General features: G+C 37.5%; 4 protein-coding genes and 4 non-coding genes across 13 annotated transcripts; 4 read left to right on the top strand and 4 right to left on the bottom strand.

Moving 5' to 3' along the window:
* Positions 1-37: 37 nt before the first annotated feature.
* On the top strand, positions 38-4490 carry LOC6578141 (putative uncharacterized protein DDB_G0282129). Of its 2 annotated transcripts, none has more exons than XR_004364015.2 (2): positions 38-292; positions 1203-1269. XR_004364015.2 is itself a non-coding variant. In XM_032729359.2 (2 exons), exons 1-2 carry the CDS (start codon positions 830-832, stop codon positions 4397-4399), a joined length of 3255 nt encoding a protein of 1084 aa, XP_032585250.1. In that variant the 5' UTR covers positions 588-829; the 3' UTR covers positions 4400-4490. The 2 variants fall into 2 exon arrangements, 1 of the variants encoding a protein (XP_032585250.1); XM_032729359.2 differs by lacking the exon at positions 38-292 and adding an exon at positions 588-887 and having other exon boundaries at positions 1203-4490.
* Positions 4491-6591: 2101 nt separating this feature from the next.
* LOC6578140 (apoptosis-resistant E3 ubiquitin protein ligase 1) lies at positions 6592-24244 on the bottom strand. 5 transcript variants are annotated; one of them, XM_015166008.3, is made up of 8 exons: positions 23725-24244; positions 9917-10866; positions 9660-9858; positions 9060-9196; positions 8279-9004; positions 7890-8213; positions 7560-7822; positions 6592-7493 (listed from the first exon to the last, which is right to left on the bottom strand). In XM_015166008.3, the coding sequence occupies exons 1-8, from the start codon at positions 23915-23917 to the stop codon at positions 7391-7393; spliced, it is 2895 nt and encodes a 964-aa protein (XP_015021494.1). In that variant the 5' UTR covers positions 23918-24244; the 3' UTR covers positions 6592-7390. The 5 variants fall into 5 exon arrangements, with proteins under 5 accessions (XP_015021494.1, XP_015021492.1, XP_015021495.1 ...); XM_015166006.3 differs by having other exon boundaries at positions 8279-8986; XM_015166009.3 differs by lacking the exon at positions 23725-24244 and adding an exon at positions 18792-19022.
* Trnaq-cug lies at positions 21569-21640 on the top strand. The gene has a single exon. It is a non-coding gene; the product is annotated as a tRNA-Gln (tRNA).
* Positions 23456-23527, top strand: Trnaq-cug. Its single transcript has one exon. It is a non-coding gene; the product is annotated as a tRNA-Gln (tRNA).
* Positions 24245-24484: 240 nt separating the features above from the next.
* Positions 24485-24556, bottom strand: Trnaq-cug. Its single transcript has one exon. It is a non-coding gene; the product is annotated as a tRNA-Gln (tRNA).
* A 198-nt stretch (positions 24557-24754) lies between these two features.
* Positions 24755-24826, bottom strand: Trnaq-cug. The gene has a single exon. It is a non-coding gene; the product is annotated as a tRNA-Gln (tRNA).
* A 204-nt stretch (positions 24827-25030) lies between these two features.
* On the bottom strand, positions 25031-25517 carry LOC6578134 (neuropeptide-like 4). The gene is made up of 2 exons (XM_002004020.4): positions 25406-25517; positions 25031-25349 (listed from the first exon to the last, which is right to left on the bottom strand). Exons 1-2 carry the CDS (start codon positions 25415-25417, stop codon positions 25164-25166), a joined length of 198 nt encoding a protein of 65 aa, XP_002004056.1. The 5' UTR covers positions 25418-25517; the 3' UTR covers positions 25031-25163.
* A 2059-nt stretch (positions 25518-27576) lies between these two features.
* LOC6578133 lies at positions 27577-27940 on the top strand. The gene is made up of 2 exons (XM_002004019.4): positions 27577-27685; positions 27740-27940. The coding sequence occupies exons 1-2, from the start codon at positions 27674-27676 to the stop codon at positions 27881-27883; spliced, it is 156 nt and encodes a 51-aa protein (XP_002004055.1). The 5' UTR covers positions 27577-27673; the 3' UTR covers positions 27884-27940.
* The last annotated feature ends 54 nt before the right edge of the window (positions 27941-27994 follow it).

The raw sequence follows: 27994 nt of genomic DNA, 5'->3' as shown, positions 1-27994 counted from the left end.
TTTATATTTAGTACTTTTAGCTTAGGGGCATAAAGCAACTAGCAATTCACCAATTTTTTTATTTATAACAATGATAATTTATGTACGAATATTTCTTCAGCGTGTCCACACTATAGTAAATAACAGGGTGTATTTATTTAATTAAATCTCATTATTTCTGAAAATCGTATCTCAACAATCGATAAACGCACATCGATTGCTGATGCAAAATTTCTCCGTTAAAGATGAAAAATGTGGAACAAATTAAAAAAAAATTAAAATTAGTTCAGTTATTATTAATCAATCATATTGTGTACGAGTATATCCATCTAATTAACATATACATTACTATGCGAAGTTGATTCGATTATGATTAGTGATTAGTATATTAATTAACAGCATATATTCCAAATGCAGTTTTGAAACTACATATGCATATGTTACACTATATGTCAATCATGATAAAAGTGAATTTACTTTTACTTACCCTCGTCTGAACTGTATTTGAGTGCACAGTCAAATTTATTAATATAAGCAATTAATACCTTCTATTTTGTTTACTTGTCGCTTTATACCAATGATGAAGTGTAAACAAATTTTCTTTGAGCTTGTATCACGCTTTGCTCTATATTCAGGTCTCGCTTTAACTCACATTTCTCCGAGGCGCGATGTCTGAGCGCTAGCTTCGCCAGCACAAAGAGAAAATTATTAAAATTTAACATGCCACGATTCGTGGAAGTTCAGCCATTCGTATCGCGCACTTTGTCTATAGCGGAAGCTTAATTGCCGAGCTGGAATTTGCTCGTCTCTGAAAAAAATAAACTTATTAAAGGACATTCATAACAACGATATGCATGGACTTCTAATATATTTGTGTCTTTTAACCAGCCTATTTTACTTTTCGGAAGGTACTATAAGGCTTAACGAGTCATAAGTGATTTGTGAACAAAATACAGATATAATTTGAAAAATACAAATTTATTTATAAAGTTGTAAACTGGCTAGATGTATAAACATAAAAATAAACTGTTGAGATTCAAATTGTGCTTGATATATTAACAATTGATCAACCTGAATTTTCAAAGTGATTTCGATGTTTTGCTCATAAAATAAAGTTGATTCTGTGCATTAGTTTAGAAATTAAAATGTGTACTTAATATTTCCATCCTTTTTCCTCTTTTTCTTCCTATATGTTGTCCCGTCGCTTGTGGTTGGTGTTTAAGGTAAACCATGTCCCGAAAAGAGCCGCCGCCACAAGACACGCTGCGATGCTTACTACAAATGCCGCGACTTGCCCTCGAACTCTCACGTCTGGATACCCATCAAGTGTAAAGAAGGACTCGTCTATGAGCATAGTGTGGGCAGCTGTGTGCTGCCCGCCGAGGATTGGGAGTGTCTAACTCCTAGTGAACTGAATAATGCAACCAACAAGCTAGTCATGGGAAGCAAAGATGCCGACATTATTATAGTCAATACTGATGATGAATCGGGTGTTTTACTCAAGGAGTCGCCACAGTCACATGATGATAATGTGGAGATTGTTCTGGATGCTTCCTTAAGCAGTGAGGAGCAGAGTGCTCAACCTTTCAAGCCTGCACATGAAAGTACTGAGTATGAAAGCTCCTCAAGCAACACATTCGATTCCAGCGGAGATGGCGAACTTGTCGACTTCGATAGCCAAGTGCAGCTAGAAAATCGAGAGGGAGCGGTCAATATAAGTTACCCTACATCCGCTGTGGACCCAGAACCAATGACATTAAATAAACATCCAAGCTCTTCAATAGATCCTACTCTTAAAGCGCATTTGCAACGTCTGTCGCAGCTGATTGATGGACTGCAGCAAACCTATCAGAAGACAGACAAGCCCCAAACGGAAATGCGACCAGATCAGTTGAATGCTTTTTTGGCGCATTTTGATTTAAAAAACCGTTACGACATGTTCAATCCTTTAGGAGAAAGCCACACAGAAGCCGCAACTCCTGCGCCACCTACCACACATACGACACCTATGACGCCTATGACACCAACAATGCCAATGCAGGTCTCGGCTAGCACCATGGCTGCACCAACAATTCCACTGCCGAAGCCAACAGCTAATAAGACCCGTTTACAAGAGCATTTAACGAAACATCGAATGCAGCCGGAAACAAAGCTGCTGCTTTCTAATGCCCAGCCGTTTTCCTCGTACGGCCAGGGCTATGCAAACTCTCAAATTGTGGTCAATCGCCCAGAGGGATCAGTTACATTTACACTCCCTCAATACGGTTCCAGCGAAGAGCACAGTCACAAGTATGCTCAACCTCAGAGTCATGAGTACATGGGCGACCATGAGCCCAAGGTATCAGAGGAAACATTGAAAACGGTGCTGGAACTGTCCAAGCAGATGATTTCCGCTCAGAATATGCCAAAAGTTATTCCGAATCCAGCATATAACGGCGCTTTTTATGCCCAGCCAATTTTACAGCCTATCATATTGACAAACCATAATAATCCATTCCAGCAGTACTTCTCGATGCAAGACTATGAGTCTCATTCGCCGCCAAGGTCGCATTACATGCATCATAAGAAGCCGAGCGGATACAACAAAAAGCAGTCGCAGCCCAGCACCACGATCATTCACAATAATGTTATACCCGTACATCTGGCTAGCACAAGCTCTGGCGAAAAGGAAGTACTTGATACATATGGCAACAGCTTGGGTGTCTATCCAAGCAGTAACAACAAGAACAATCAAAATCAAGAAATTGAGAGCAACAACTATCTCAACAAATTTATGGCTATAATGACAACTCCACGACCGAATTCCAGCTCCAGCTCCATATCAGGGATGTCCGTGACGACAATGAGCAGCCAGTATACGGGTCAATACGCGGCTCCTTACGCTAGCGAATTTGTACAGACAACACCCCGCCCCTTCGAGCATCAGCCATCGGCATCCACCGTATCGGCCTACTATACGCCTAGTCCGCATCTCAATGAAAATAATGCACATCGCGTATTTAATGCGGAAAGTTATCCGACGTCTATGTCCGTCGACTTGAACATACCCCGCCCCATGGACAGTCACAATCTATTTCCGATGCATCTTAAGCCAGATCAAGTAAAAATCCGACCTAATTCCCAAAAAATCGAAAGCATGGAATTAAATGCTGATGAAGCGAGTAATATTAACTATGTCAACAACCATGCGAACAACTACAACAACAACAACAACAACAACAACAATTACAACAACCAGAACAGCAACAATTACAACAGCAACCAGAACAACAATCGACAAAATGGGCCCCATGTACTGACCTACAGCAGTGGCGACTCAGCGGATATATTGGGCATGAACAATCAATTAGCACCTGGCTCATATGTGGAGCAGAGCTTTGCGATGAATGAGCAACATCGACCTGACTACAATCCAGCCTACATGCCCAATCTGCCAGCGACTATGAGTAGTGTATATAACGAGCCAGTGCGCAACAGTATGTACCCATCTCCAATAAGCTCTGCTAATAGTATTCAGGTTTTGCCTGGGAAGACCAAATATCCGTCTGCACTGAATCAGCTCGTGAACTTTAATGGCAACTTCATCAGTCTGGATGTGTTTCAGAAGTCGATACTGCCATTAATGACACAATCGCCGTCGGCGTTATCCAACCTTGGAAAGGTGGAGGTGATCACATGTCAGGCCGGAGTACGCCAACCCAATCAGACGGACTGCACTCGGTACTTTGTGTGTAGCAAGAAGGACGGCAAAGTCCTGTCATACTCCTGCCCACCTTACACAGGCTTCAATAAGCAGACTCGCATCTGTGATGCAGTAACTTATGCCCAGTGCGGCTCTGTCCAAGTGCTCAACGGCTATTCTATCGAGGAGAACAAGCGACTGCAGATCGAGGCGCTTAAGATGCTGAGCGAAGCCAAGCGACGACAAGAGGCCACGCTTAAGAGCCAGAGCATTGCTAATCTTCTGCAACAATATAGCAGCATGCCGGAGCCTAGTGCCCCTGCTGTATCATCCAGCATGGAGCACAGTCTACTGGACTCCTACATTCTCAGTTTGCCTGAGTTAACTACCACGCCGCGCCCAACGTCAGTCATTCTTACTCTGCCTGATATCAGCAATAGCAATAGCAATAGCAATGACAACGTCAATATCAACACTAATAGCAACACTAACATTAACAGCAACAGCAACAACAGTAACAGTAACAATAACAGCAACAGCAATGGATCGGTGAAGAAGCGAAAATATTATTGCAGGGAGGGTGATAAGATACCTGACCAGACCTCCATCAGCAGCTATTTCGTTTGCTACAAGACCGCCCAGGGTCAGATGAAAGGTCACAAGATGACGTGTTCGAAGGGGTTGCTTTTCTGTCCGCGCACGCTGATGTGCACGCTCGCCAGCAAATGCTCCGGCTAGTTGGCTAGCAACGAAGCAAAATAGAGTTATAAGTTATTTATTTTACACTTAAGTTATGATTTCTATATTAAACCAATAACAGTAACATTGACACCGCATCAGATGGTTTTTGTTTCATATACATGTGTACATTTACTTACAGCGCAGTTCAAGAGGTCATTGTGAAAGTAATCTTTTTCTTTGTGTTCTACCTGTCAAGCATGTCACAATTTCTCTCATGACACTCGCCGTGCTTTTTAATACCAGTTCTTAAATAGCGCAAACGACCTTCTTATAAAACTTGACATACTCGAGGCCTGGATGTATACATATGCATACACAAATACGAAATTCCGAAAAAATAACATGATACTCTCTCAAAGAGTACAACCATTTTATTCAAGAAGAGTACTAAGTTTTGGGCACATCAAAATCACTTAGCAGATGACAGAGATCCGTGAGGATGTGAGCAGGGATTAGTTTTAGACAAGTGCTCGACACACTTGTCAGGGTATCTGCAAATCGGGCACTCCCGGTCTGAGCACTCTTACTTGTTTTCCTTGTTTAAATGTGTGCCAGGGCACTTTCTGTAGCTATGAAATGGTGGCTACTTGCTATGGGTAGGAAGTTTCACTATTTTATTGTGCTAATAATTTTAAATGTGTTGGCTTTTGTTGCTTGAAACTATTTTAACAATGTATTAGGAGTTTATGGATAAAAAGTAAATGAAAAGTACGAAAAATCTAGATTTCCATACAGTGTGAATAAAGTGTATTTTTAATAGCGAATCTTTTACGCAACTGAAAACTGCTCGGAAATCAGTACTAAATCCAATCCATCGAATTATACAATTTGAAAGCATTATTACATAAGAATTCAAAAATGATCTAATTTAATAGCTTCTTGTTAATTATATAATGAGAGCTTATTGTTTTCAGGAGCCTTTCTATACCAATAAAGAATTAAAAAGTTGAATATAGCAAGAGCATCAGGAGGTATGAAATATATGATAACTGCATAATCAATTAAAAAAAAAAAAAAAAACAAACAAAATAATAATAAGTAAGATTTCAAATATGATTTATCTAACTAAAAGTCCGATTGAACTTTATGTCGCGGCATTCTTGAAATCTTCGGCCGAAAACTCACTTTCTCCACTCGTATCTGCATTTGATTGTCTTTCGATAATTAGTATATAATAATTGTCTAAATTGATCTACACACAATAAATTCAGCACGCGCGACAGTGTATTTTAGAAATTTCTTTCTCCCGTTTAATTTGTCACTCACGCATCCTCATTTAAATAAATGGTCGCTTTGTGCCAGTAAAAAAAGTGAAGTGGAGAGCTGTCTGGCTACTGCCTTCGACTGTACTTACATCACATAGTAGGTGAAATTGTTTCATATGCGATTTGAAAGGGATTTATAAACAACAAGTAAGAGATATTAGATCAGTGAACTGGACGAAGACCAACAAGAATATGCGCTCACACTCCCGCCGTGTTGATGATATTAAGACTCCGGGGTAAAAACCTATGCATGACAACTCATATGAACAGAATTCAATTCATTTTTGTTAACGGGCATTTTTTAACCGTAAACTCGCAAATAAATTGCTTCGGGTTTTGGGACGAATAGGGGGAACCCTTAAGGTCGCGCTAATTTGTATGGCTTCGAGAATATTTTACTACTTTACATTTAGTTTTTCATGCAATACGGCGTGGTTGTTGGCGTCATCCGTGGAGTTGACCGCTTGTTATATACATTTTAAGTTTTCATGCATGAAGACAAATTTAATTTCCATTGGGTTCAGGGTGTAAAAACTATAGCAATTAACGAATAACGGTAACTCAGGTAATTGCAGCTAACATAAGCAAAGTGATGAAAGTGTTTTCACACGATTGGATGAGTTTTTTGCCTTCACATTAGTTCATATAGCTATGTATATCAAACCTGTTCCGGACATTTTTAATTAAAAGAAAGCCCAATGGGATTTTTAGCTGAGGATATATTCTGAATTTGAAAATTGTGAATTGCTCAAAATCCAAGCTAAAGTATCGGATATTAACGATTGTTATATGAATTGTAGTACTTATGGTATACTATATATAAATATAATTTCAAGTTCCACATCTCTACAATAGAAAGGCACATATTTATTGTAGTATAGTCGATAGCGTGCGACTTGAACATTCATAAATAGTAGGAGTTGATTGGGTTTCAAATAGCCATCGAGTTGTATTTAATTGTATAAATTATAGTATTTCGAATAAAATGTTCAATTTATTCTTCAAATCACATTAGAAGAGATCTTTACTTGCAAATAAAAAATAACCACTTTTAGAACTACAGTTGAAGTCTATTACTAATTATCTATATAAATTAATTCAATCATGTGATTTTTAAACTTTTAACCATTACTTAAAGATCTAGGTATATTTGAAATATGATTATTGCTTATACATATTAACTACTCGTTAGATATTTGAGAACTCATTTAAAGTTTAGTTCAAACATTCGTATTATTAATTAGCATTGCTCTTTACATTCGTTCTCCCTTAGTTATAATATCATTCCATCAAGTACAGAATTGGAAAACTACTTGGAACAAAAGTACATTTAAAAATTTTTTAATGTACACAAATATTGATTTCAATATTCAAGCATTTAGCTTTTCCATATGCTGATTATCATAATCTATATAAGAATTTAGGATTAACTTGTGTTTCTTTATTATTCAATTATCACATTCTTTTTGATGATGATATATATTCATTTTTCTCATTTTGACTCGTTTCAGACATTGAAGCTACTTTAATGGTAAATACCGTACGTTTTGTTTGCTTTCATCAAATACTGAACTCAGAAATCGGAAATAGGAAATTATGAGAATCTAAAATTGTATCTCACACATAATAGAAATTGTAGCCAAAACTATGACACAAAGCACAGGAACTATATTATTCGCAATTTCTAATTAGCACAAAATAAAGAAAATATTTCATTGACGACTCAGACCATGCCGAAGCCCTCGCTGCCCTCACTGATGGCCAGGAGCAGAGATTTCTCGAACTGCTCATAGCTCTCGTAGTCCGGCAGGCAAAGTTGATTGAAACTGCAAGCAGAAGGTAAACCAATTAAAATATATATACATTCATAGATCGAGCTGATAGATACGCACCAGGTGTGTGCCGTGGGCAGATTACCAAATGTGGGCGCTGCGGTTATTTGGAATTGTGGATTCAGCTCCTGAAACCCGCCAGGCGGCAGCTGAGAACAGCCTGTGGTGAACTGCAGGAGACGGGCCATTTCAGTCTGGCTAAAATTGCTAACAGCCGCCCAGAACCAGGCGAGCACACGTCGAAACTCTGCCGAGTTTCCATTGGTAATGTGATGCGACTTAAAATCGGTTATCGAGTACTCGCCAGTGCCGCACATCAGTAGCTGGATTAATATAAGGTATTTGAAATAATTATATTCATATACATTTCGGAGATTCTGTTTAACTCGCCTCCAATTCGTTTTCGTCGAAAATGCTTAGCAAATTGTCGGGTATGATTGCATTGAGACCCTTAAGAAAGCTGTCGACTTCATCTTTGACGCTATTGCAAAGTCGCTGCTGTGCCAAAGCATCTAGATATTGATTTTTGGTTGCATTGGTTACGCGTGTCTTGGCACCATTTGGAATAAGTTCTATGGACTTGATTAGTTGACCGCTGGTGTCATACACATCCTCTACGAAATACAACTCCAGTGTGTCAGTGCCATCCAAGTCCGTGTCGAGAATGTACTTAATTTTCGACAAATATAAATCTGGATCATCCTGCTCGAAGTACTGAAATACCAGACACAATATAACTTTTAGGACAAGAAATGGTATACACAGATGTAGAATCCCACCTTATAATGTACTCTTAGCCCAATGAGCTGGGCCAAAAAGGATCGGCTGTACCGTGCGCGCACCAATTGTCTATAGCTCCCGCCTAAAGCACTCTCGAACAGACATTTGCCCACAATTTTGCCCGCAAACTCAAAATACTTGAGTTTCAGATGTGAAGGCCGCGTTGGATTCGGATGCACCAGGGCCTGGTGCTTGTCGTGAAACGTACAAAAGAGCCCACTTCTCGAATCGAAGAGAGCGCTGCAAACCAATTCGAACCATTCGCGCCGCAGGCCACCCCAGTCGATACCCTGCTCCCCCTGGAAGGTGACTTCGAAGTTGCCGCACCAATCTGAAACGCTAAATCCTTTGGTGGCCTTCATACTGCTTTCGAGGATCTTTTCGCGATTTACTTTGAGGGCCATTTTCTCGTGGTAGTAGCTGGCATGAAATTTGCGCACTTCATGATAGAAGAAATCCTGTTTGTCCTTAAACGTCTCTGAGCCACCAATGTTTTTCAGCAGAAAATGTGTGAAGGTTGCAGCGATAATGTTTCGGTCCTTCGAGGCAAGTTCAATACGTGGCTGGGCTCCATCGTCTATAATGAAAACTGGCCCATGCAGCTGCGTTACCAGCTGGGGCAGAAAATGGAACTTGGTCGACGGACACAGCCGAAAGGTGGCAATACGTTTCGGTATGAACTTCAAAATCATTTCCTTAATCGTCACCTGAAAGATTAACGAGTTCTGAGCCTCAACATTTCGCACAAATAACGTGAGCCTTATGTGCACCACTACTCACCTGCTTCGGCCCCACATAGCACATCACCTTCCGCGGTTTGCTCTTTGTGGTTCCATAAATACTCAGCAGCTTCGCCTCGTAGCAAATATTGTGCTTTCGGGACGCAATATTTTTATGAACGAGTGTTGTGTCGCTACCTTGAAGAGCCAAAGTACAAAAATGTGTAAAATTATCAAATCTTGAGTAAACTACTTGAAATATCAGATAAGTATCTAAGATATTTAGTACGACCATATTCATCAGATCCGCATATATAAGAAAAGTCTACTACAAATACATCGGATCCTACAGACTAAAATTTTTACCTTTAGACTCTGACCTGTTTTCAGATTTTAAAACTGACGAGATCAATATGATATTTGGGAGCGTGTACGGTGGGACGTGCAGGCAGACGGACAGAAAAAGGGTAGTTCATGTAAGATAGACACACTAATTGGAATATGTAAGTATATTTACATATAGAATTTGACCTTTCACACAATAAAAAATATTACGAGAATTTTAAAATAAGTTGGTATAAGAAGGTATAAGAGATAAAATGATTATATCTAAATATCAAAAATATCTAATGTGTGATAATCCCATTAATTTGATACTTACTGCTGAGCACGATTATGTCAAAGTCCCCATTGGGAAGTTGCTGATCTCGATAGCTGATGCTAGCTCTCAAGCAAATCGGCTCTGGAAAGAGAGCAGTGACTGAGACCCGCGAATTGACACTGTCGTAGCTGAAGACAATGGCGTTCTGCAGCTTTTCGACGGACACGCCGTGTAAGTCGTAAATAGCGACACGGTAACCCTGCAAAGCGATATGTTGATTAGTCTCTGAGGTGGGTTGTAAGTTAAGTGTAATGTACCTGCAACGCCTCATCGGACTGCTCGAAAATACACGCGTTGCCAAACTCGTCCCTCGGTTCAATGTGCATCAAAGTCGGAGCACTCGCGCAGCAGATGAGCGTACTAGCCGGCCGAATGAATCGTGATCTGCGTGGATCGATGGCCCCGGGCAGAAAGTTGCGTACGAAAGGCGAACCGGCTATATGACTGGCGCCGATAAGTACGGAAATGTTGTACTGGCCCGCAGTGCGAACCGTGAACTTGACTTTGGCAATGTTGGCATTATTGGGATCTGTAGATGAGCCCAGCTCACTGATTGTTACCACCTTGCGTGTGCCCTCGGTGACCTCTACGAAGAATTGGTCGGTATCACAGATGGGATATGGCTGGCCGTTGCGCTGAAAGAAGCGCACAATGAAACACATGGTGCCGCCGACGTGGGCCGGATCTTTCCAGTCCCACTGAACCCTGCAGTTGGCGGGCAGAAGATACTTTCCGGTTACATACTGCAGAAGCGAGTGGCGCGCTTCGGGCGCCAGAGAAGGCTGTGTCATCGCGGCGAGTGTGACCAGACCGGCAACGGAAACGGAGACCACGAGCATGCCGCCCCATGTCCAGGCGTCTTGATGTTGACTTGACTTGACCACCGTTGACCACAGCTGCGCCTTTAAAGCGTCCAGCTGTGCCTTCGATGTGGGCAGCCCTTGACGGGCAGTCGACCACAGTTGCCAATCTTTTCCGAGTATCTTGCTGGCACGCGAATCCTCGAGCCAGTACACGTCCTCTAACGAGGCCACCTCAACAGCCAGCAGACGCTGGTAATGATGCTGCATACGATATTCCCGTAGCCATTCGCGCAAGATCAACTTCTGCTGCAGGTGGAGGGCAGCGCGTTGTAAGCGCTGTTCGTCGCCCGGCGGCAGCTCGGGCAGATGCTCCGGATCGCCAGAGCTTGATAACGACGAGATTCCTACGCGGAAGACACGACGGAAGTGGAAGGGAAAACAGAAACAGAAAAGGAAACGGAAACGGAGAATAAATATTAAGTTACACGTAGCAAATATTAATTAAATATAACAAACTTTTCGCGTCAAGCCTAATTGAGTTAAATGGTCAAAGTTTGTGAGAAATACGAAAGTTTTGCGATATCGACGTTCGACGCTCGACATCGAAAGTGGCAGCGTCATCAGGACACGTTCATTGTGTACTCACAATACAACAAAAATCAACTTAATTGCGTTTCCAATTACAAGCTTACTTATTTAGTCAGGCAACTGCGGCATTGCCGCTCTGCAGAAACTTTGACCACCTTGCCAATCAATTATATTTCAATTTTCGTGAATAACCTGCGAGCCAAATCGGGCTGACGGAACTTAAGTTCAAAGGCAACGCGTGTGCCAAAACACAAAATATTTATGTACGACCCGACTATATATATATATATATTTATATATATATATAGCCGCTTGTCGCTTGTCGGTCCTTGTTTACCCTCCAAACAATACCTTCTGTGTATTGCCACCCATTTAGTGATTTCGATAATATACTTATTGTTCGTAGAAATATTTGAGCATTGAGGTCTTTTTATAGCATTCCAAGCAATCATCATTATTAATAGGCAACCGCACTTAATATTATATTTTTAGGTATTTGAAAAGTATCACTATAAAAAGTACAGAAAGGAGAGAAACATTCAGGCGGAGAGAAAGAGGGGCAGGGACAGACAGAGAGACACAGAGACACACTGGTTAACAAAATTTAATGAAATTTAGTAACAAAAACTCTGAAGATTGGAGTCCTAATCAAAACCGACAATGGCAGTAGAGTTTGTTTGTTTTCAGCAAAAATATATACAGTGGAATCCGGTTATAGCGACATTCAAGGGACCGACGATTTTACGTCGCTATACCCGGAGGACGCTTTAACCAGAAGGTACAAAAATAATATTTTTTTTTTTACGGTTGCCATGTTCGTAAAGCAGTTTAACATACAAAATTTAATTTTGTAATCAAAACAACAATTATTTATATATATATTATATATTATTTCAATAACATGGTATCGAAACATCAGCATTGCAGCTTGTGTCTTTCTCTCAGTGTCACTGAGATCATTGATAAATAGAAGCATATATACATTTCTAGCAGCGTCTTTTAATGCTTAAATTTGTTGTCACTATTTCGCATTTTTTTTTTTTTCGGCACGTCGTAATATCCGGTGAATGACTCAAAAATATGAAAAAAATCATCGGTATAAACGGATTTTCGTTAAGAGCGGAGACGTACTAAACGGAGGCTCTTTCATATAAATTTGTATGGGGACTAAACAAGACATCGAATTTTCGTCGACATAGCCGGTTGGACGCTTTAAGCGGAGTCATTATAACCGGATTTCACTGTATATTTATTCAATATTTTACCCGAAATTTTCCTTTCCCAACCTGACCATTGGCATTAAGGAAGAAAAGCCACAGGCCCTTTTCAAGGCGCAAACGAGTAAAATACAACGCTAATCTACATGTAATCTAACGTTAGCCAGAGAGCTACGAAAGTAACGTTATTGACTATTACTAAAAATACGTACATACGAATGGAAAGAAGTAGGCTTGCGTGCATGTCACTTGGCAACTATTTTATTTCTTTACCAATTTCTTACACTCGCTGCTCGTACGCCGGAGAACTTCTGATGTCCTTATATTTGTTTGCTTAGTTCGCGCGAAACGAACAACTTCCGTTTGATTCTGATTCGCTGATTCTATAACCAGCATTAAAATGGCGAGAAATGCACAGACCAAACAATGAAAGGCAACTTTTAGTTTTAAAATTTTTTGTTGATATCTAGATATACACATATTCATATATACTTCGAAATTTCATTAATTTTTTATGGTTTTCAATTATCATATCTGAGTTGCAATTCAATAATACAATGTACGATGCACATGGAACAAGCCCATTCCTCCCATCATTTTGTCCCGTTTAACCCAGTAATTAAGTGAAAGGCGTAAATGTTTATCGGTTATCGGTTATCAGTTTCCATGCACTGTTAATGCGAGTTGCTAAGATGCTGTAGGTTTTGTGGACTCACCAATCTCATACGTCAAACACAATTTAAGTATGCCGCGGGGCAAACTCTTTTTTATGGCTCTGCTAGATGGCCAGGACACTTGCATATTATAGATCAACAGCGCCATATCACAATTGCCGCTAAGCCGATCCACAAGCCCCTTAAACTTGACGCAGGCATGCAGTAATATCAATTCATTACCAAGAACTGCATCCTCGGGTGGCAACGGGTACTGAGCCATAAGAGTAATGAGATCTTGTGATTACTTTAATAACTTTAAAATTTTTGACGGAACTCCAAAAGGCGACTACAAAAAAGTACTTTCAACTCAATTTCGTGCTATCAACAATTTAATAACATATGGGCATTTCTCCAGAAAGGTCAACCCCAGCCAAAGCATTCAAGGTCAATGAAGACATGTTCTGCTAACATATTTTTTATAACTAATCCATCAAATTTAACTAATATAAACCAATTTTACATCTTATCATAATACATCTCGAAATATTGAGACACAAAGCCGAATAAGTGCAAAAGTTCAGTTTTGAACATTTCTATTGCACATTTTGTTCTTATTATAGAGACACTATGCAATGAATTTTCTCTATTTTATTATAATTAATAAATTGAATATATTGAAAATCATTTCTAATGCTTTTATTCATGTAAAAATAAAAAAAAATAAAAAAGTATGGTGGAAAAAATGTCTCATTCGACAATTCACCTTCGACCCGGATTAAAATAAAAAATAAAAAAAAACTACTCAATTTTTTTGAATCAAATAAAAATCATTGTAAAGATGTGACAATTTCTAATCATTTAACATGGTTCGTAATAAATTGTCACTAAGGGTTTCACTAAAATCTCAGGTTAAACTGTTCTTTTAAAAAGCGACTTACGTTTTTTGTAGCCTGCGAACCTCTTGGTTTTTTGTGATTATCTTTAAAGCTTTAGCTAACATTTGCCTAAAATCAGATTTAGCACCAATTATAGAACTATTCAAGAGCTAAAGGATTCACTGTTCATAAAAATAAAAAAATGCTTTTGCATTCGTTTTTTTTTTTTAACTCAAAAACGTACGAATGTCACATTCGCCACTAGAGAATTGCCCATATTTGATTTTTTAAACTATTCTGAATATCAAAATCCAATTTCAGATCAGAATGCTCCCGTCTACATTGAACTTAGGAATGAATATGTTGCCCAGCAGACAAAGATTTCCGTTTTAATCTATTGTATAAAACAATCGCCATCCCTACACATACCGTAGTTGATAATAAGGCGGCTCTATAATATAGTGGGGACGATGTTATTTTATAGTTTTGTAATTATTCAAGTGTTTCTGCATTCAATTAGAATATTTTGATTATTTCAAATCTCCGAAATAAAATTATTAATGTTATTAAAAATATATCAAAAATATCTGTATATCGATATATTTTCACCAAAAATATATTTATAGCGGAATATTTTCTGCGCAAATATCGAATATTTTTACGATATTTTGGATATTTTTGCGTTGGTCACTCCTGTAATAAGTGAACCAATTGCGAATATGGATTTAAAATTTATTGTGGGAAACAAGCTTTTTTTTAATCGAAGAATATTGATATATTTATATTTTTAATGTTGTACATCAAATATCATATTGAAATTTTTTCAAAATTTAAAATATCATCAACCCTCAAAATTATTTTAAATTGAGTTTTGGCTCATCCTATGCGAAGAACCTAGAGCAAAACTTTTTTTTCAACGTGAAGAGAATACAATTCTCTTTATCACGAAATGCATTGGTATTTGTTATCTTTAATAGTATTGATAATATAGTGTGTTAAACATTGTGCACAATTATTAGTGGTTTGGGCTCGTAAGACTCAATTTTAATTTTTTAATTTTCTATAGGAAACAGATAAGTAAATTAGTATATCCAAGTTCTTATATTCACGTTTTCCAGACCTTTTTATACCCTGAATCCATTGAAAATGTGAAGTCAGGGTATAATGGTTTTGTGAAAAGTATGTAACAGGCAGAAGGAATCATCGCAGACCCCATACAGTATATATATGCTTGATCAGGGCCACGAGCTGAGTCGATATAGCCCTGTCCGCCTGTCCGCCCGTTCGTCCGTACAAGCAGAAGATATAAGAGCTAAAAAGCTGAAATTTTGCGCAGTACCAAATTATCAAAAATCGATCAATTTATTTCGTTTTTTCAGCCTAATTTGAATACTATTAGACCTGGAGACTTTGGATTCATTGTGTATATATATTTAATGGATAAGAAGATTTTGTCATTTACAGGATACCATTGATACCACTCCCCTTTCGTCATCAATTTCAAAGAAAAACTAATTTCAAGTACTAGGGAGCTGTGTTTTGGAATATACACACATTTAAACATTATGATTACCTTCTGAAACAATAAGATTATTCAACAAATAAATTCTAATAATATTTCCCATAATGCAGCGCAGTCCAAGTGAAGTCGCTGCTTACTGCGCAGTTAGCAGAGCGCGGTCTTATGCGTGTGCGTGGCTGCATGTGTATGTATGTGTGCATAAAAGTGCAGAATGATTTGAAAATCAGCTTGGATGGTTCAGGGTATCTCCTAGTCGAGCAGTCTCGACTCTACCTTCTTAGGTAGGCCGCGAAAAGCGATGCGATGCTATAAGCGATCTGCAAAGCGCTGACATGACAGAGTGAAAGCTATCCACAAAGAGAGAAACTTTGCGAGTACTCAAATTTTAATCACTGCGTGTATTCAAATTTTAGTCTCAGTCGCAATATTTTCATGAAAAAAGCAATGGGATCCATACTATACTATCAATACTTTTGATTATTTACAGTTCAAGTATAATTGAGAGCAAATACATATATAAAAATATAAATAGTTTTGAATCAAACCGTTATTAAAGCTTGCGAAAAAGAACATACTTCGCCGACTAATCAACGGTTATTTAAGCTCAGAGCGCAACAAAAACACATGTATCAGAAAAGCTTTATCATGCGATAAAGCAAGAAAGCGATTCAGGAATGCTTTCTCGCAACTCACAACTCGCTTTACTTGTCGCTTTGGCTGTCTTCTAGCTTCGCTTGCACTCTGACATGTTTTAAGCGATTGCATGTAAATCTGCATATAGAGCTTTCTCGCATATTATCGCATCGCTTATCGCGGCCACTCTGACACCATCAGCCTTACTTGTTACGAATGTGTTTTTCTTTCCAAAGTGAAAAATAATTAGACTGGTCCACAAGGACATCGTCTGTGTGGATGTATGCATGTGTAAACAAATATCATAAATGTCGCAACATTTATGTTGACGAAACAAAAACATGAATAATTTGTGTATTAAATTTTCAATGACAAGCACTCTCCACATTGCCGTCGGGGCACCTTCCACACTTGCCTCAAGTAGCGCCATAAGTGTAGGTGCAGTTGTGGCTGCTCGGCAGCAGCCTCTGCAAATGCCGAATACACAAGGTTGGATCACAAATGAGAAGGTACTCGCAATTCTCGAGCACTTCTCTATTAAAAAGTAATGCGTGGATAATATAGAAGAGTGACGACCTCACATAAGGTTACTAAACACAAAATCTATGAGAATAATATATACAGTCGTACAGTATAAGCGCACCAATTTAGTTTGAAAGCTTGAGAATATGTATGTCTTGCATAGTAATAGAATATTATAAAATCAAAATATTTCCCTACAATCTCTGATCTCTGATTTATATATATATAGATTATAACCATCTTCGGTCTGGACTGCATTAGTCCAATCCCCATAAAAGATAACTAAGAATGCTCAATATATAAGGACAGGAGGTGTGGATATACACATTTGATAAACCATTGTAGCATCGTAATAGTAATTCACGTGCAAAATTTAGGCTTTCTAGCTCAAGAACTGTAAAGCACACATTCCAAATATCAACTCTCTAATACTTCAACTATCTACCACGGTTCCTAAGATATCGGAAAATGATATTTCAATACACGTGTGCATGCTTAAAATATAAAGTCTCTTGCTTCAAAAGCACCGACATGATTTACATCCAGACGAACAGACGCACAGAGAGACACTACACAAAACTAATACACTCAAATCACTTTCGTGAATATGTGTAAAAGTAACCTTAAATTATTGAAAGCTGGGCTTTGACAGATACTCAATAACTATTTTTCTATAGTACAACCAAATATTCACGCCTGCTCATGTGTCCATGCATATGTGCATGTGTATGTATCTTGAAATCTGCACTACCCATTATAACACTCTTACTTGTTCTCAGTTACGCTTGCACAATTTCTTTGAGTAAGCCACAAATTCTTACCTTTCTAAAACTTTTTCTAAATATAATCCAAATTCTCTCGTTTGCACGTTGTTGGATTTATTTTGGTTTTTTTTTAGAAACTATATGAAGTTTAACTCGTCGGCTACGGTAAGTTTTTACAGACTGTTAAATTAAATACAAACTTGAATAAAGAAGCATATCTGATTGCTGAACGATATCTGATTATTGCGTCACATTTTCTCGGATGTTTTTAAATCGGGAAATACTAGAAAGTAATACCTAAACCTATAACATTTTGATAAAAGAGTTGCTGTTAGCCTTCACCTTCAAAGTCTCAATTTTATTTGTTACGCCTGTTTAAAATATCCTGTATGAACTTAATACTATTCGATCGTAAGCTCCAAAATATGATGTACAAAGACACCAGGACGTACTTGAGCGCACTAGAATACTAGACTGGTAGGTGATTAAATTGACACGACCAAATATTTAACAAGTACAAAGATATATCACTGAGCCCACAAAAATATATATGAATATTATGAATAGAATATAACAGACTTTCGCTTTAGTGACACACATATTGCACAAGCCCAATATACTCTTGTTACTTAATAAAATTATACATATATGATTCCCAGCCGCACAGCCGCATCGCCACATCACCGCATGAGCGAAAAGTCTACAATTTTGCTGTCAGGATGCCAAATGATTTTCATTTGTATGCAATTCTCATTTACTTGGAGGTCAGTTGTTGCATCACCGAATCTCACAGCTGATTTTCCACCAGATGATGATGGTAAACTACAGCATAGAGAAGATTTTTTTATCCTCTTTTTAAGGAAGAACGAAAAAAGTGCATATTCTGATCAATATAATAAAATTGCAAAAATCCCTTAACACGTCGTTACTATATTCAATAAATGCTTAAAGTTGATAATAATCATTGCAGATCAATCTTCCCCAAAGAATTTTCGTTGGAAATAACAAAGAATGCAATTGAATACAAATTTGAATACAGTGAAGCTTACATGGTTCAGTCGATATATATGTATTGACTACGTGAACTATTTCGATTGTGTAACGCTTAACTGGACTTACTTTCAGTTACTTTGTTCGTGAACAACAGAATCGGATTCAACCAATTGACTAATTAGGCACAGGCAACCGCTAATCACTGAATATGTTTAAATTCAATGAGCTCAAATCAGAATATGCAAGCATATTGTAAATATTTGTGCAAATAATTCGAATTTAAATTAGTTTTATGCCAACAACTTGTGGAGAAAAAAAAAAAACAACTGTTAACTGCAGTTACAGAGCATTCGCTTTTACTCGTTACCCGTACGCCAAAAATAAATAGGGTCAGGGTCAAACGCGAAAACACTTGCATAAAATCGAGCTATAGCGCATTTCGCATACGGCCCGTTGTTCCGCATCGCCTTGGGAATGGAAATGGGAATGGGAATGGAAATGCAAATGCAAATGACAGCGTTGGAGCTTTAAAGTTAACTTTTAATTTCCGCACACTCACCTGAGGAGGAGGATTGCGAGTGTCGCATTGTGGTGGCCATTGCGATGGAATTTATCTCCGATTCGGGTGACCACATTATTGTTTTTTGTTTTTTATAGATTGATTCACGTTACGGTATTATGTAATTGACTTATTGGCCGTGACGTACTTAAAGTCTTCTTATTAAAATGTAATAATATTGCGTTTGTTGCATTTTGATTTCATTAAAAATATGTCTTGCTACAACTTTCGAATAGAATGATTAATTAAGGCTTCGTTTTTTAAATAGTAAACAAATTATTTAAAAAAAAAATTATTTATTCAAAAACATGATAGGGGACTATCTGTGCGCTTTGATAATTTACCAAGAACTTTAAATTGCATGTACAAAAACTCATACTTTATTCAATAAGGAACTAAAGAGAGTCTCAAAAAAGCAAAGCTGAATATAAATATTAAAGTTGGTTTGGGTGGAATGAAAGAATGAAGTTCGGCAATTATTTAACATTCCATGAAACCGTAATCGATATTGGCAACAAAAAACGGTAATATAACGTTGTATTTTATTTTCCAAACCCACTCATTTTCTTTCTTGTCATTTTTATATATTGCTCAAACATGAGCTTCTGGGCATCTCTAGCATTTAAGATTTGGACTTGTTAGAGCTCCAACATAAAAGATGACGAAATTTGATCGCTATTTGTTGCATTTATTTATTCGCAGAAATCAGCTGGGAGTAACATTAATTCAAATTTCTATGATAACTACATATGTATATGATGCATTTTATATAATTTAAATCATTTAAAATGTGAATATATATTATAATTTTATTTATAATTTTAGAGAAACGAAGAAAAAACCTCAACTTTTTTTAATCAAATAAAAAACAATTCTAGATTAACATGAACATGAATAAATAAACTAAACTGTATCAAATAAGACTTCCTTTAATTACAAGGTATATTGTCATAGTGGGCAATGAGTACAGATTGTGCAAGCACTGGCCCCTATCCTGGCCCTGTATGCCGACCTGGGTCATATATTTTGTAGCAGTCGCAAGAGCAGATCCTTCCACGTACTCCGCATCCTACTGCTCATCATCATCATTACCATTGATGGCGCCATTTTTTTTTTCACTTTTATATGCCCATCTGTGTGAGTGTGAGTTGACAGTGCTTGTAATGCGAGCTGACAAAGTTTGTCTGCAGTTATAAGCACTTTCCGTGTGAGAGTGTGTGCGTGGGTCTGGTTGTGTGTGTGCCTGCCTAGTGAATCGATTTGTGTGTGTATGTGTGTGTAAATGTATGTGTGTTTACTGTCGGAATTTGTAATGAAAGTGAGCTGTTCATTTGCTTTAGGGTCGCCAAGTGGCCGACGTCTATTTAACTTTCCCCTCCCTTCTTCTTCCTGTTGCTATACTAAACATGAATGTGCCCAGACCAATAGCTACATACATACAGACGTACTTATATCTATGTACACGATGCTAAGATAATGCTGGCCTGACTTTTTAATGGAGCTTATTGGAATACAAAAACCTAAAACTCACTTACCGAGATGACTAAAAGTTTTCTCTATGTTTATGCAAACGCAAGCAGAAAAGCGAAAAAGGATATGGCCTTCCTCCATAAATATTTTGAACTTTTTGTTGTTTGTTGGTTTTGAGGGTTTTCCTTTTATTCAAGGTACATGAGACGGAGAAAAGGCGCAACAAATTGAGTGTCTTCGAAGGAGAAAACGAAATAAGCAGTCAAAAGAGAGGATAAACTGAATAACTGAGTTGATATTCTAATTGTGAGCTGACAAATGCGACAACAAAGAGCAGGCGAAACGAAAACGAAAACCCAAACGCAAACGCAAACGCGAACGCAACACAAAAGTAAAGACAAAACGCTCACGAGGGCCATGGCAATAATGATAACTAACCGCAAAGAGCGCCGCCAGTGACAGCCGTGGCAGAGCCGTCAACAGCAATGGCAAACAACATGTCAGAGCAAGATGGCAACATCATCATCATCAGCAGCAGCAGCAGCAGCAGCAGCAGCTTCCGTCTCACGTCTGGCGGCTGGCAGCTTGGCCTACATAACAAAAACAGTTGCAGCTCCATTGTTACGAGCACATCTTAGGGTTGAGAGCAAGTCACGCAGGCCTGAGAGTGCGAGAGTAGGTGAGAAGGGGAGACGAAGGGAACGACGCAATAAAGGGTCTCTTGTTTTGTTATGTGCACATGTCTTTTAGACTGCTGCTATGTGTGTTCTTGTTGCTTTTCATTGCCACTCGAGTCATTTTTAACGGTTTGACAGAGGCGCCCGCAAATCCTTTTAATTTGCTTAGCCCTCCCTCCGCATTTAGTCTGCATCCCAAGTGGCGCACTTCAATGTCTCTTACTTGGAAAAACAAGCGCAATTTCCTTTCAATTTCCTTTCCTTTCCTTTTCCTCTAGAAAGCAACAGCAAATTGCTATAACAAGCATCTAATGCAAATTTCTTCTGCTGCCTCTGTCGACCGTTGGTCAATGTTTACCAAACAATTATTTCCTCAACAACAACAAGAACATTACCCGATTTCATTGGCTACTTTTCTATTCAGTCTCACTTCGTAAGGCAGTTCAATGTTAACGACTTGTTCTCATGCGTTTATTGTTTTCTTCTTTCATCTACACTTTATTTGCATAATACGATGTCTGTCTAGTCGTAAAAATAATTTTGAAATATCATGAGTCACTGAGAGGCATTGAATAAAATAGATGATACAAAGAATTCAAGTTTTGTTTCTCGGCGATCACTGATCAGTTGGGTTCCATGGTGTAATGGTTAGCACTCAGGACTCTGAATCCTGCGATCCGAGTTCAAATCTCGGTGGAACCTAGGATCAGTGTATTATATTTAGCTTTTATTATTATTTTTTTAATTTAAAATCAATATGACTATTGACATTTATTTAGTAATCTGCTTAATTTGTATAGTAAACACATATATTTTATATGTCGTATAGAAACCAAGCCGTACACGAAATTAAATAAATGCATCTTATTAAATTGTTCTTAAACTTCATACACGAAATTGTTTCGATTTTCGTAGAACTAATAAAAAAACTAATGAAATGTATCTATTTGTATATACATGTGTACATATCATTGTTTTTTATCTATGTAAATATGTTTGAACACGCCTTAGTCAGAATGATGGCGTTCAGGGTATAAAAATAAGTATGCTTTAAATAATAATTGCCGACGAGTATTAGATTTTAAATTTAATATATAAGTAAGTAAATATATAATATAAAGAATAATAATGATGATGTATATTATATTGAGAAATCACAAATATTTTATTTGGCAAAAAAAAAAATGGATAAAACAACAATACAGAAAAGTTAAGCATACAACAAAAACCAAAACTCAGAAACTTGGCGCGAAATTCGATTGGTTGCAAATTCTTATTGGTTCGAGAGGCGACCCCTCTCAGCCCACTACCCACAACCCACGTGCAGCGCGAATTAGGTTAGGGCAGGAATACATTAGTTTTCACAAAATTCATGACATGAATTCAACATAAAGCAGTTACGAAAGATTGTCAATGAGCCACACTCTCAGCTTTTATGAGCATATCAATATTTTGTAAGATCCATATTTATGTCCGATGATATCGCTATTAATGCCTTGTATTATTTTTGTATACTATTATTTTATTTTATTTTTGACTAGTAAAGAAAAATTCACGACTCGCGGCGTTTTGATGCGCAACAAACCAACCAGTGGGCTCCGACGTATAACGAAAACTGTGCGTTTAAGGACATTTACGATTGATTTTATACCGAAAACACGACTGGCCACTTTCTCCGAATTCTGTATTGCCTTTGGGCATGTTATTGTTGTTGGTCTGGTTTTGCTTTTGTTGCTCTGACATAGAAAACTTCGTTTTGTGAATGAGCCGAGCGGACGAAAAGCCGAGCCGTCCAGCTGCCGAGCAACCTAGCTGTGATTCGGAGTAAAAAGCTTGTCAGACCGGGGCTTGCGTATTCCAGCAGGTTGTTTTTTGTTTCGCACACTTATTAAATCAGTAACGCTATGTATGACTTTTAGCTAATAGCTAATAGGACTCACTGTATTAAAGCCTGATTTGATTTACAAGCATTTTGTACAGATCGCCAATAATGTAATATGATTTAATTTCACACTTACAAAAACTCCTATTAAAAATTAATTATACCACAATTTGGTCTATTTTCGTTCGCTCGAAAACCATTTTAAGATTTACCACTTTGGGAAATCTGCTTAAGTTCTCTAGCATCTCACTTAGCTTCTTAAATAGTTTTTATTCACATTCACAGTACCCAAAAATTTTTTAATAAATATTGTCAGCAGTAACATAGAGGAAACATTTCCTATAATGAATAAATATTATACGTTATAAATACGAAGTTCTTTCTTTGCAATTTATGAATTGAGAGGATATATTGAAAATTAAGGATAATTTAAGTGAACCGATCGTTTTGACGATAGATAAAATTTTTAATATTGAACATTGCAAACCAATCACAGAACATTCAAAACAGAGCAAATGAAAGGAAAACTAGATTTATAAATAAAAGATTGTTGAAAGTTTTTGTGTAAAACTGATCGTCAACACTGCAAAATACCTCACTAAAGCAAAACTGATTATTGGCAAATTCGACGCAGTGGTTCCATGGTGTAATGGTTAGCACTCAGGACTCTGAATCCTGCGATCCGAGTTCAAATCTCGGTGGAACCTGGACTATATCAGTCTAATTTTTGTATTATTTATTTTTTATTTTAATATAATATTTATAAGAGTGCATCTTGCTCAATGCTTGGCATCACATATCACACGTGGATAAATTCCACAATCACAAATCGCAGCACTAACTTAAACGAACACTACATAAAATAGTTCTGACGGTAAATTGACTTGCAGAGTCTTGCACTTACCCTTATCTGGGAACAGTCTCCGGTATGCAAGCCATTCGTCGGCTGTAAAGCTGGATGGATGCTCGTGTCTTGTGTAGAGATGCAGCCAGTCCGGATACGAGGACCAAATCAATAAAACAATCTTTACCAATGAAATGGTAAACATTAAACTCAACACTATTGCAATCAACACTTTCAGCGAGCCTTTTAACATAATAAACAAATACACAAGTACACCACTCTTGCATGGAAGCCAATGCGTTGCTCTTTTCCTTAGAAGTCTCCTCCAAAGCACTTGCAATTCATTTTGATTAATATTTAATACTTATACATTGGCATTCAGAGCAGCAGTGTAAGCAACGCAAATAACGCAGGGCATGTAACTTCGAACTTATTTACTTTTTAATTATTATAAGAGAAAGCGTGTTTATCATTCTAGCAGCTTTTAATTAGTTGTTTGGCATCATATTTAAGTTTTAAAACACAAAAACGAGAAACGGCAAAGAACACAACAGACTTTTATTTTTGTGTGTGCGTTTGCGTTTTTGTTGAACAGCTGATGCGCAAGGCTACCAGAAAAGCATGCACAACAGTCTGGCATCCCTGTTAACCGATACAACAACCACTTGAGTCAACAAAAGTTTTAATTTTGCATGAATTGGTTATTAGATCAATAAGATTTTGTGAACTGAATTAACTGAGTTGACTGATCTTTACAGATATTTTATTATAAAAGATAATAAATAAATAATAATTAAAAAAAAAAAAACAAAATAAACTAAGGTTCCACCGAGATTTGAACTCGGATCGCAGGATTCAGAGTCCTGAGTGCTAACCATTACACCATGGAACCACATGTGGGTCCTATGAAAAATTATGTATAAGAAATGTGCTTTCTTTGTAAGCTCAAGTTCACTACCTATTTAGAAATGTAAAATTTTATATACCCAAAAAAATTGAAAGATCTGCAGAAAAAATGTTTTCCTCTATCTTTGGATTTAAACTCATATTTTCTTTAAATAATAATAATATAAAAAATGCAACTCGAATCAGGTTCCACCGAGATTTGAACTCGGATCGCAGGATTCAGAGTCCTGAGTGCTAACCATTACACCATGGAACCACCAATGAATTTTCTGTCAAGTGTTGTATAGTATTTAACTTATCACAACATTGCTATTAAAGCTGTTCATTGAAGTGATGCACGCATAGAAGCTGCTTTGTACGACACTCATCAATCTCAGAAATGCTCAATAAACTTTTAAGATTCAAAACAATAAAATAGTTATCGCTGCGTTTTTTTAGACGAATATTCTTTTTTATTTTATTTTTTTTTAATTTTTTTTTTATTGCGTAAGTATTTATTACTAAAAACCTAAATAGATTTTCCAGCTCGTGTATTTTCCGTGGCTATTATTAACAATCGGGGTGAAGGCCAGCTATCAGTTGGATGAGGTCACCTAACCGTAATAAGCGTATGGAGCCGCATAGCCCGAGTAGGCGGAGTAGGCATAGGGACTGGCACCATAGTAAAACTGAGGAGCAGGCTCTGGGCTGGCCACTGGAACTGGTGCAGGAGCAGCACGGGCAACAGGCGCTGGCACAGCCATGGAAACGGCGAACAGAGCGGCGAAGAGGACAACGAACTATGAAAGAGCATATATTAGAGATAGTTTCTGTAATTTTTTGTATATTAACTCACTAGCTTCATCATTTTGACGGATGTTTTTGGGTTGAAGAGACTATTGGGATGTTTTAATATCAATTGCAGAATGAGTTTTGATGCCTTCTGGTCGGGCGCAGTCTCTATTTATACTCGAAACAGATTCTCATGACTTATTTATGAAGAATAAGCGAATTGACATCACATCATCACACATTTTGCTCATTCTCATTTTGCGTATTTATTTCACTTTTATTTGGCACACATTATTCTTAAAGAGTTGTTAATAGTTTTGTCAGCAATCAAAGTGGCTTTGCATTCTAATGCCTTCTTATCGCGCACTCATGTTTCGGGAACAATAGGTAAGTCCGTACTTGAATATATACATATACATATACATATACATATACATATACATACATCTGTCTAATGTATGCAATAAGCTCAACTTCTGACGCTGACCTTGAAAGTGATTGGTACTTTGTTTTGATTCTGTGGCTCGCCAAACATATATTTGAAATGCATCTTGAATACCAATTGACATTTCTTTGGAGGAGGCTTTTAGCGCAGCTCTGATCACATTCGCCAGCAATTAACGTGATAAATGATTAAGCGATTTGAATAAAATTTACAAACGACCACAGAAGCTAAATTTGTTCCTTTCTGAATAATAATTGCGGACTTTGCCCCAAAATAACAGACTTATGCGGATTCAAAGTTCGGTAAGTATTTACATACATCTGGTATAAGCAACGTATACAGACTTATCATTGATTGTTAATGGCCCTGTGTGATTTAGGTCAATAAGTCTTGCTGCCCTCTTCCTTAGACTCAAAAGTCCTTAGATCTCAGTGTAATTTTAACCTTAATCTCTACCTGTGTTCGACAAAAGTAGGTGACATTAGTTGGAAGTTATATAAAATATATGTAAAGAATTGCAGGTATATGAGTTTATCTATAATTTATTATATGTATTTGTAACTATTTTTGTGTTATATTACTGAAAGATATAAGTTTGTTATACCATGAACCCCTATTCAATGGGAATCAGGATAAAATTGTTTTGGTTTTGTTAAATGTATTTAACGGGCAGAAGGAGGCTTGGCAGACCCTATAAAACATATATATTCTTGATCATGACAAGCTGAGTTAATTTAGCCCTGTCCGTCTGTCCGTCCGTATGTTTGAACTCGTGTTCCTCTGAAGATGTAAAAGCTAAAGACTAAATTTGTTCTATGTCCATGAATATCACGCTCATATCGCAGAAAATCAATAACTCATCCCATTATTTTTGTTATTGATAAAATTAGTTATTAAATTATATTTCCAACATCTTTAGAACTAATATCCAAAAACTTAAATATAGATTCATTTGTATTTTATAGTTTCGATTTTTGCTATAATTCACCCCACCCCTATATCCACGCCCTCATCCCTAAATTTGTAAAAGGATTACTTCAAATACTAAAAAGACTTGTGTGTTGGTAAATACACTGCCAGTGCGTGTTTATGCGTGCGTGCGTATGCCTCTGTATGTGTGTGTGTGTGTGCATGTGCTGTTTCTTGTGTAAGCAGAGCAGCAAAGAAACGAATATTTAATAAATATTATTTTTGGTAAGAGTGAGAGTATTAATATTGGCTAATAATCCTACTGAATAATTACGAAATGGAACATATACATACATATATTCATGAACATCTTAGCCTTATTCACATGTTGACACATACATACATATGTGTATGAAAGGCAGTTTGTCCATGACATAGACAAAATGCTACGAACCCAAATAAAGCGAGTTAAGTGAGTTGGCGAAATTCGGTAATTGCACATTTGAGTGATATATAAGCGGATTAGAGGATTATTTTTTGGTTTAAAAAAATATTTTTGTGTTTGCTGTTATTATTTACCTTGATTTCTTTTTAACTAACAATTCTGAAATATACTCTGTTTGTTCTCGCGATGTAATTTCACGTTTAATATATTCAGTAATATTAGTAATAATAACTATTATATAGTCTCTGCATTTTTCTGTTAAGCGAAGTAGAATTAAGCGACTCTGTCTCTGCCTTTGCAAGGGTATTCTCGAATTGAAAGAGGGCGATCATATCGCTGCCTTGGTAGATGACACTTATTGGGGTAAGGCTCACCGCCTCGATGACGTCCCCAACCGGGAAAGGAGTGACGTGAATTGAATGCAAAATTTAAATATATGTAGAGTTTTATTCCAGAATATAAAAGCATGCATTCATGCACAGAAGCGCCACAGTTGACTTTTGTGCGCTCCAAGAAGATAGTTGTCTTTCACCATGTTGAAGCTGGTAAGGACTTTTAATGGGATGGACATAAAGAATTCTATATATTCTATATTCTAGGTTTTCCTGCTGCTCGCTGCTCTGCTCGCTTTGGCTGTGGCTGTACCTGCACCAGGGCCGAATCCTAAGCCTAGTCCACAATTTGTTTATTCAGCAGGCTATCCAGCTGTCGCCTATGCATCCCCTTATGTTTATTATGGCTAACATGCCCTCCTTCAAGATGGACATAAAAGACAATAAAGATTTTGCAATTGAAATGAATTCAGCCGTGTTTGAATAAAGAGTGATTGATTAAACGACAGCGAAGTCAGCAAC

This window comes from Drosophila mojavensis, unplaced genomic scaffold (assembly GCF_018153725.1).
Source record: "Drosophila mojavensis isolate 15081-1352.22 unplaced genomic scaffold, ASM1815372v1 contig_49, whole genome shotgun sequence".
Taxonomy (NCBI): domain Eukaryota; kingdom Metazoa; phylum Arthropoda; class Insecta; order Diptera; family Drosophilidae; genus Drosophila; species Drosophila mojavensis.
Note: the sequence above shows the minus strand (reverse complement) of the source record. Positions and strands in the feature narration are given on the sequence as shown.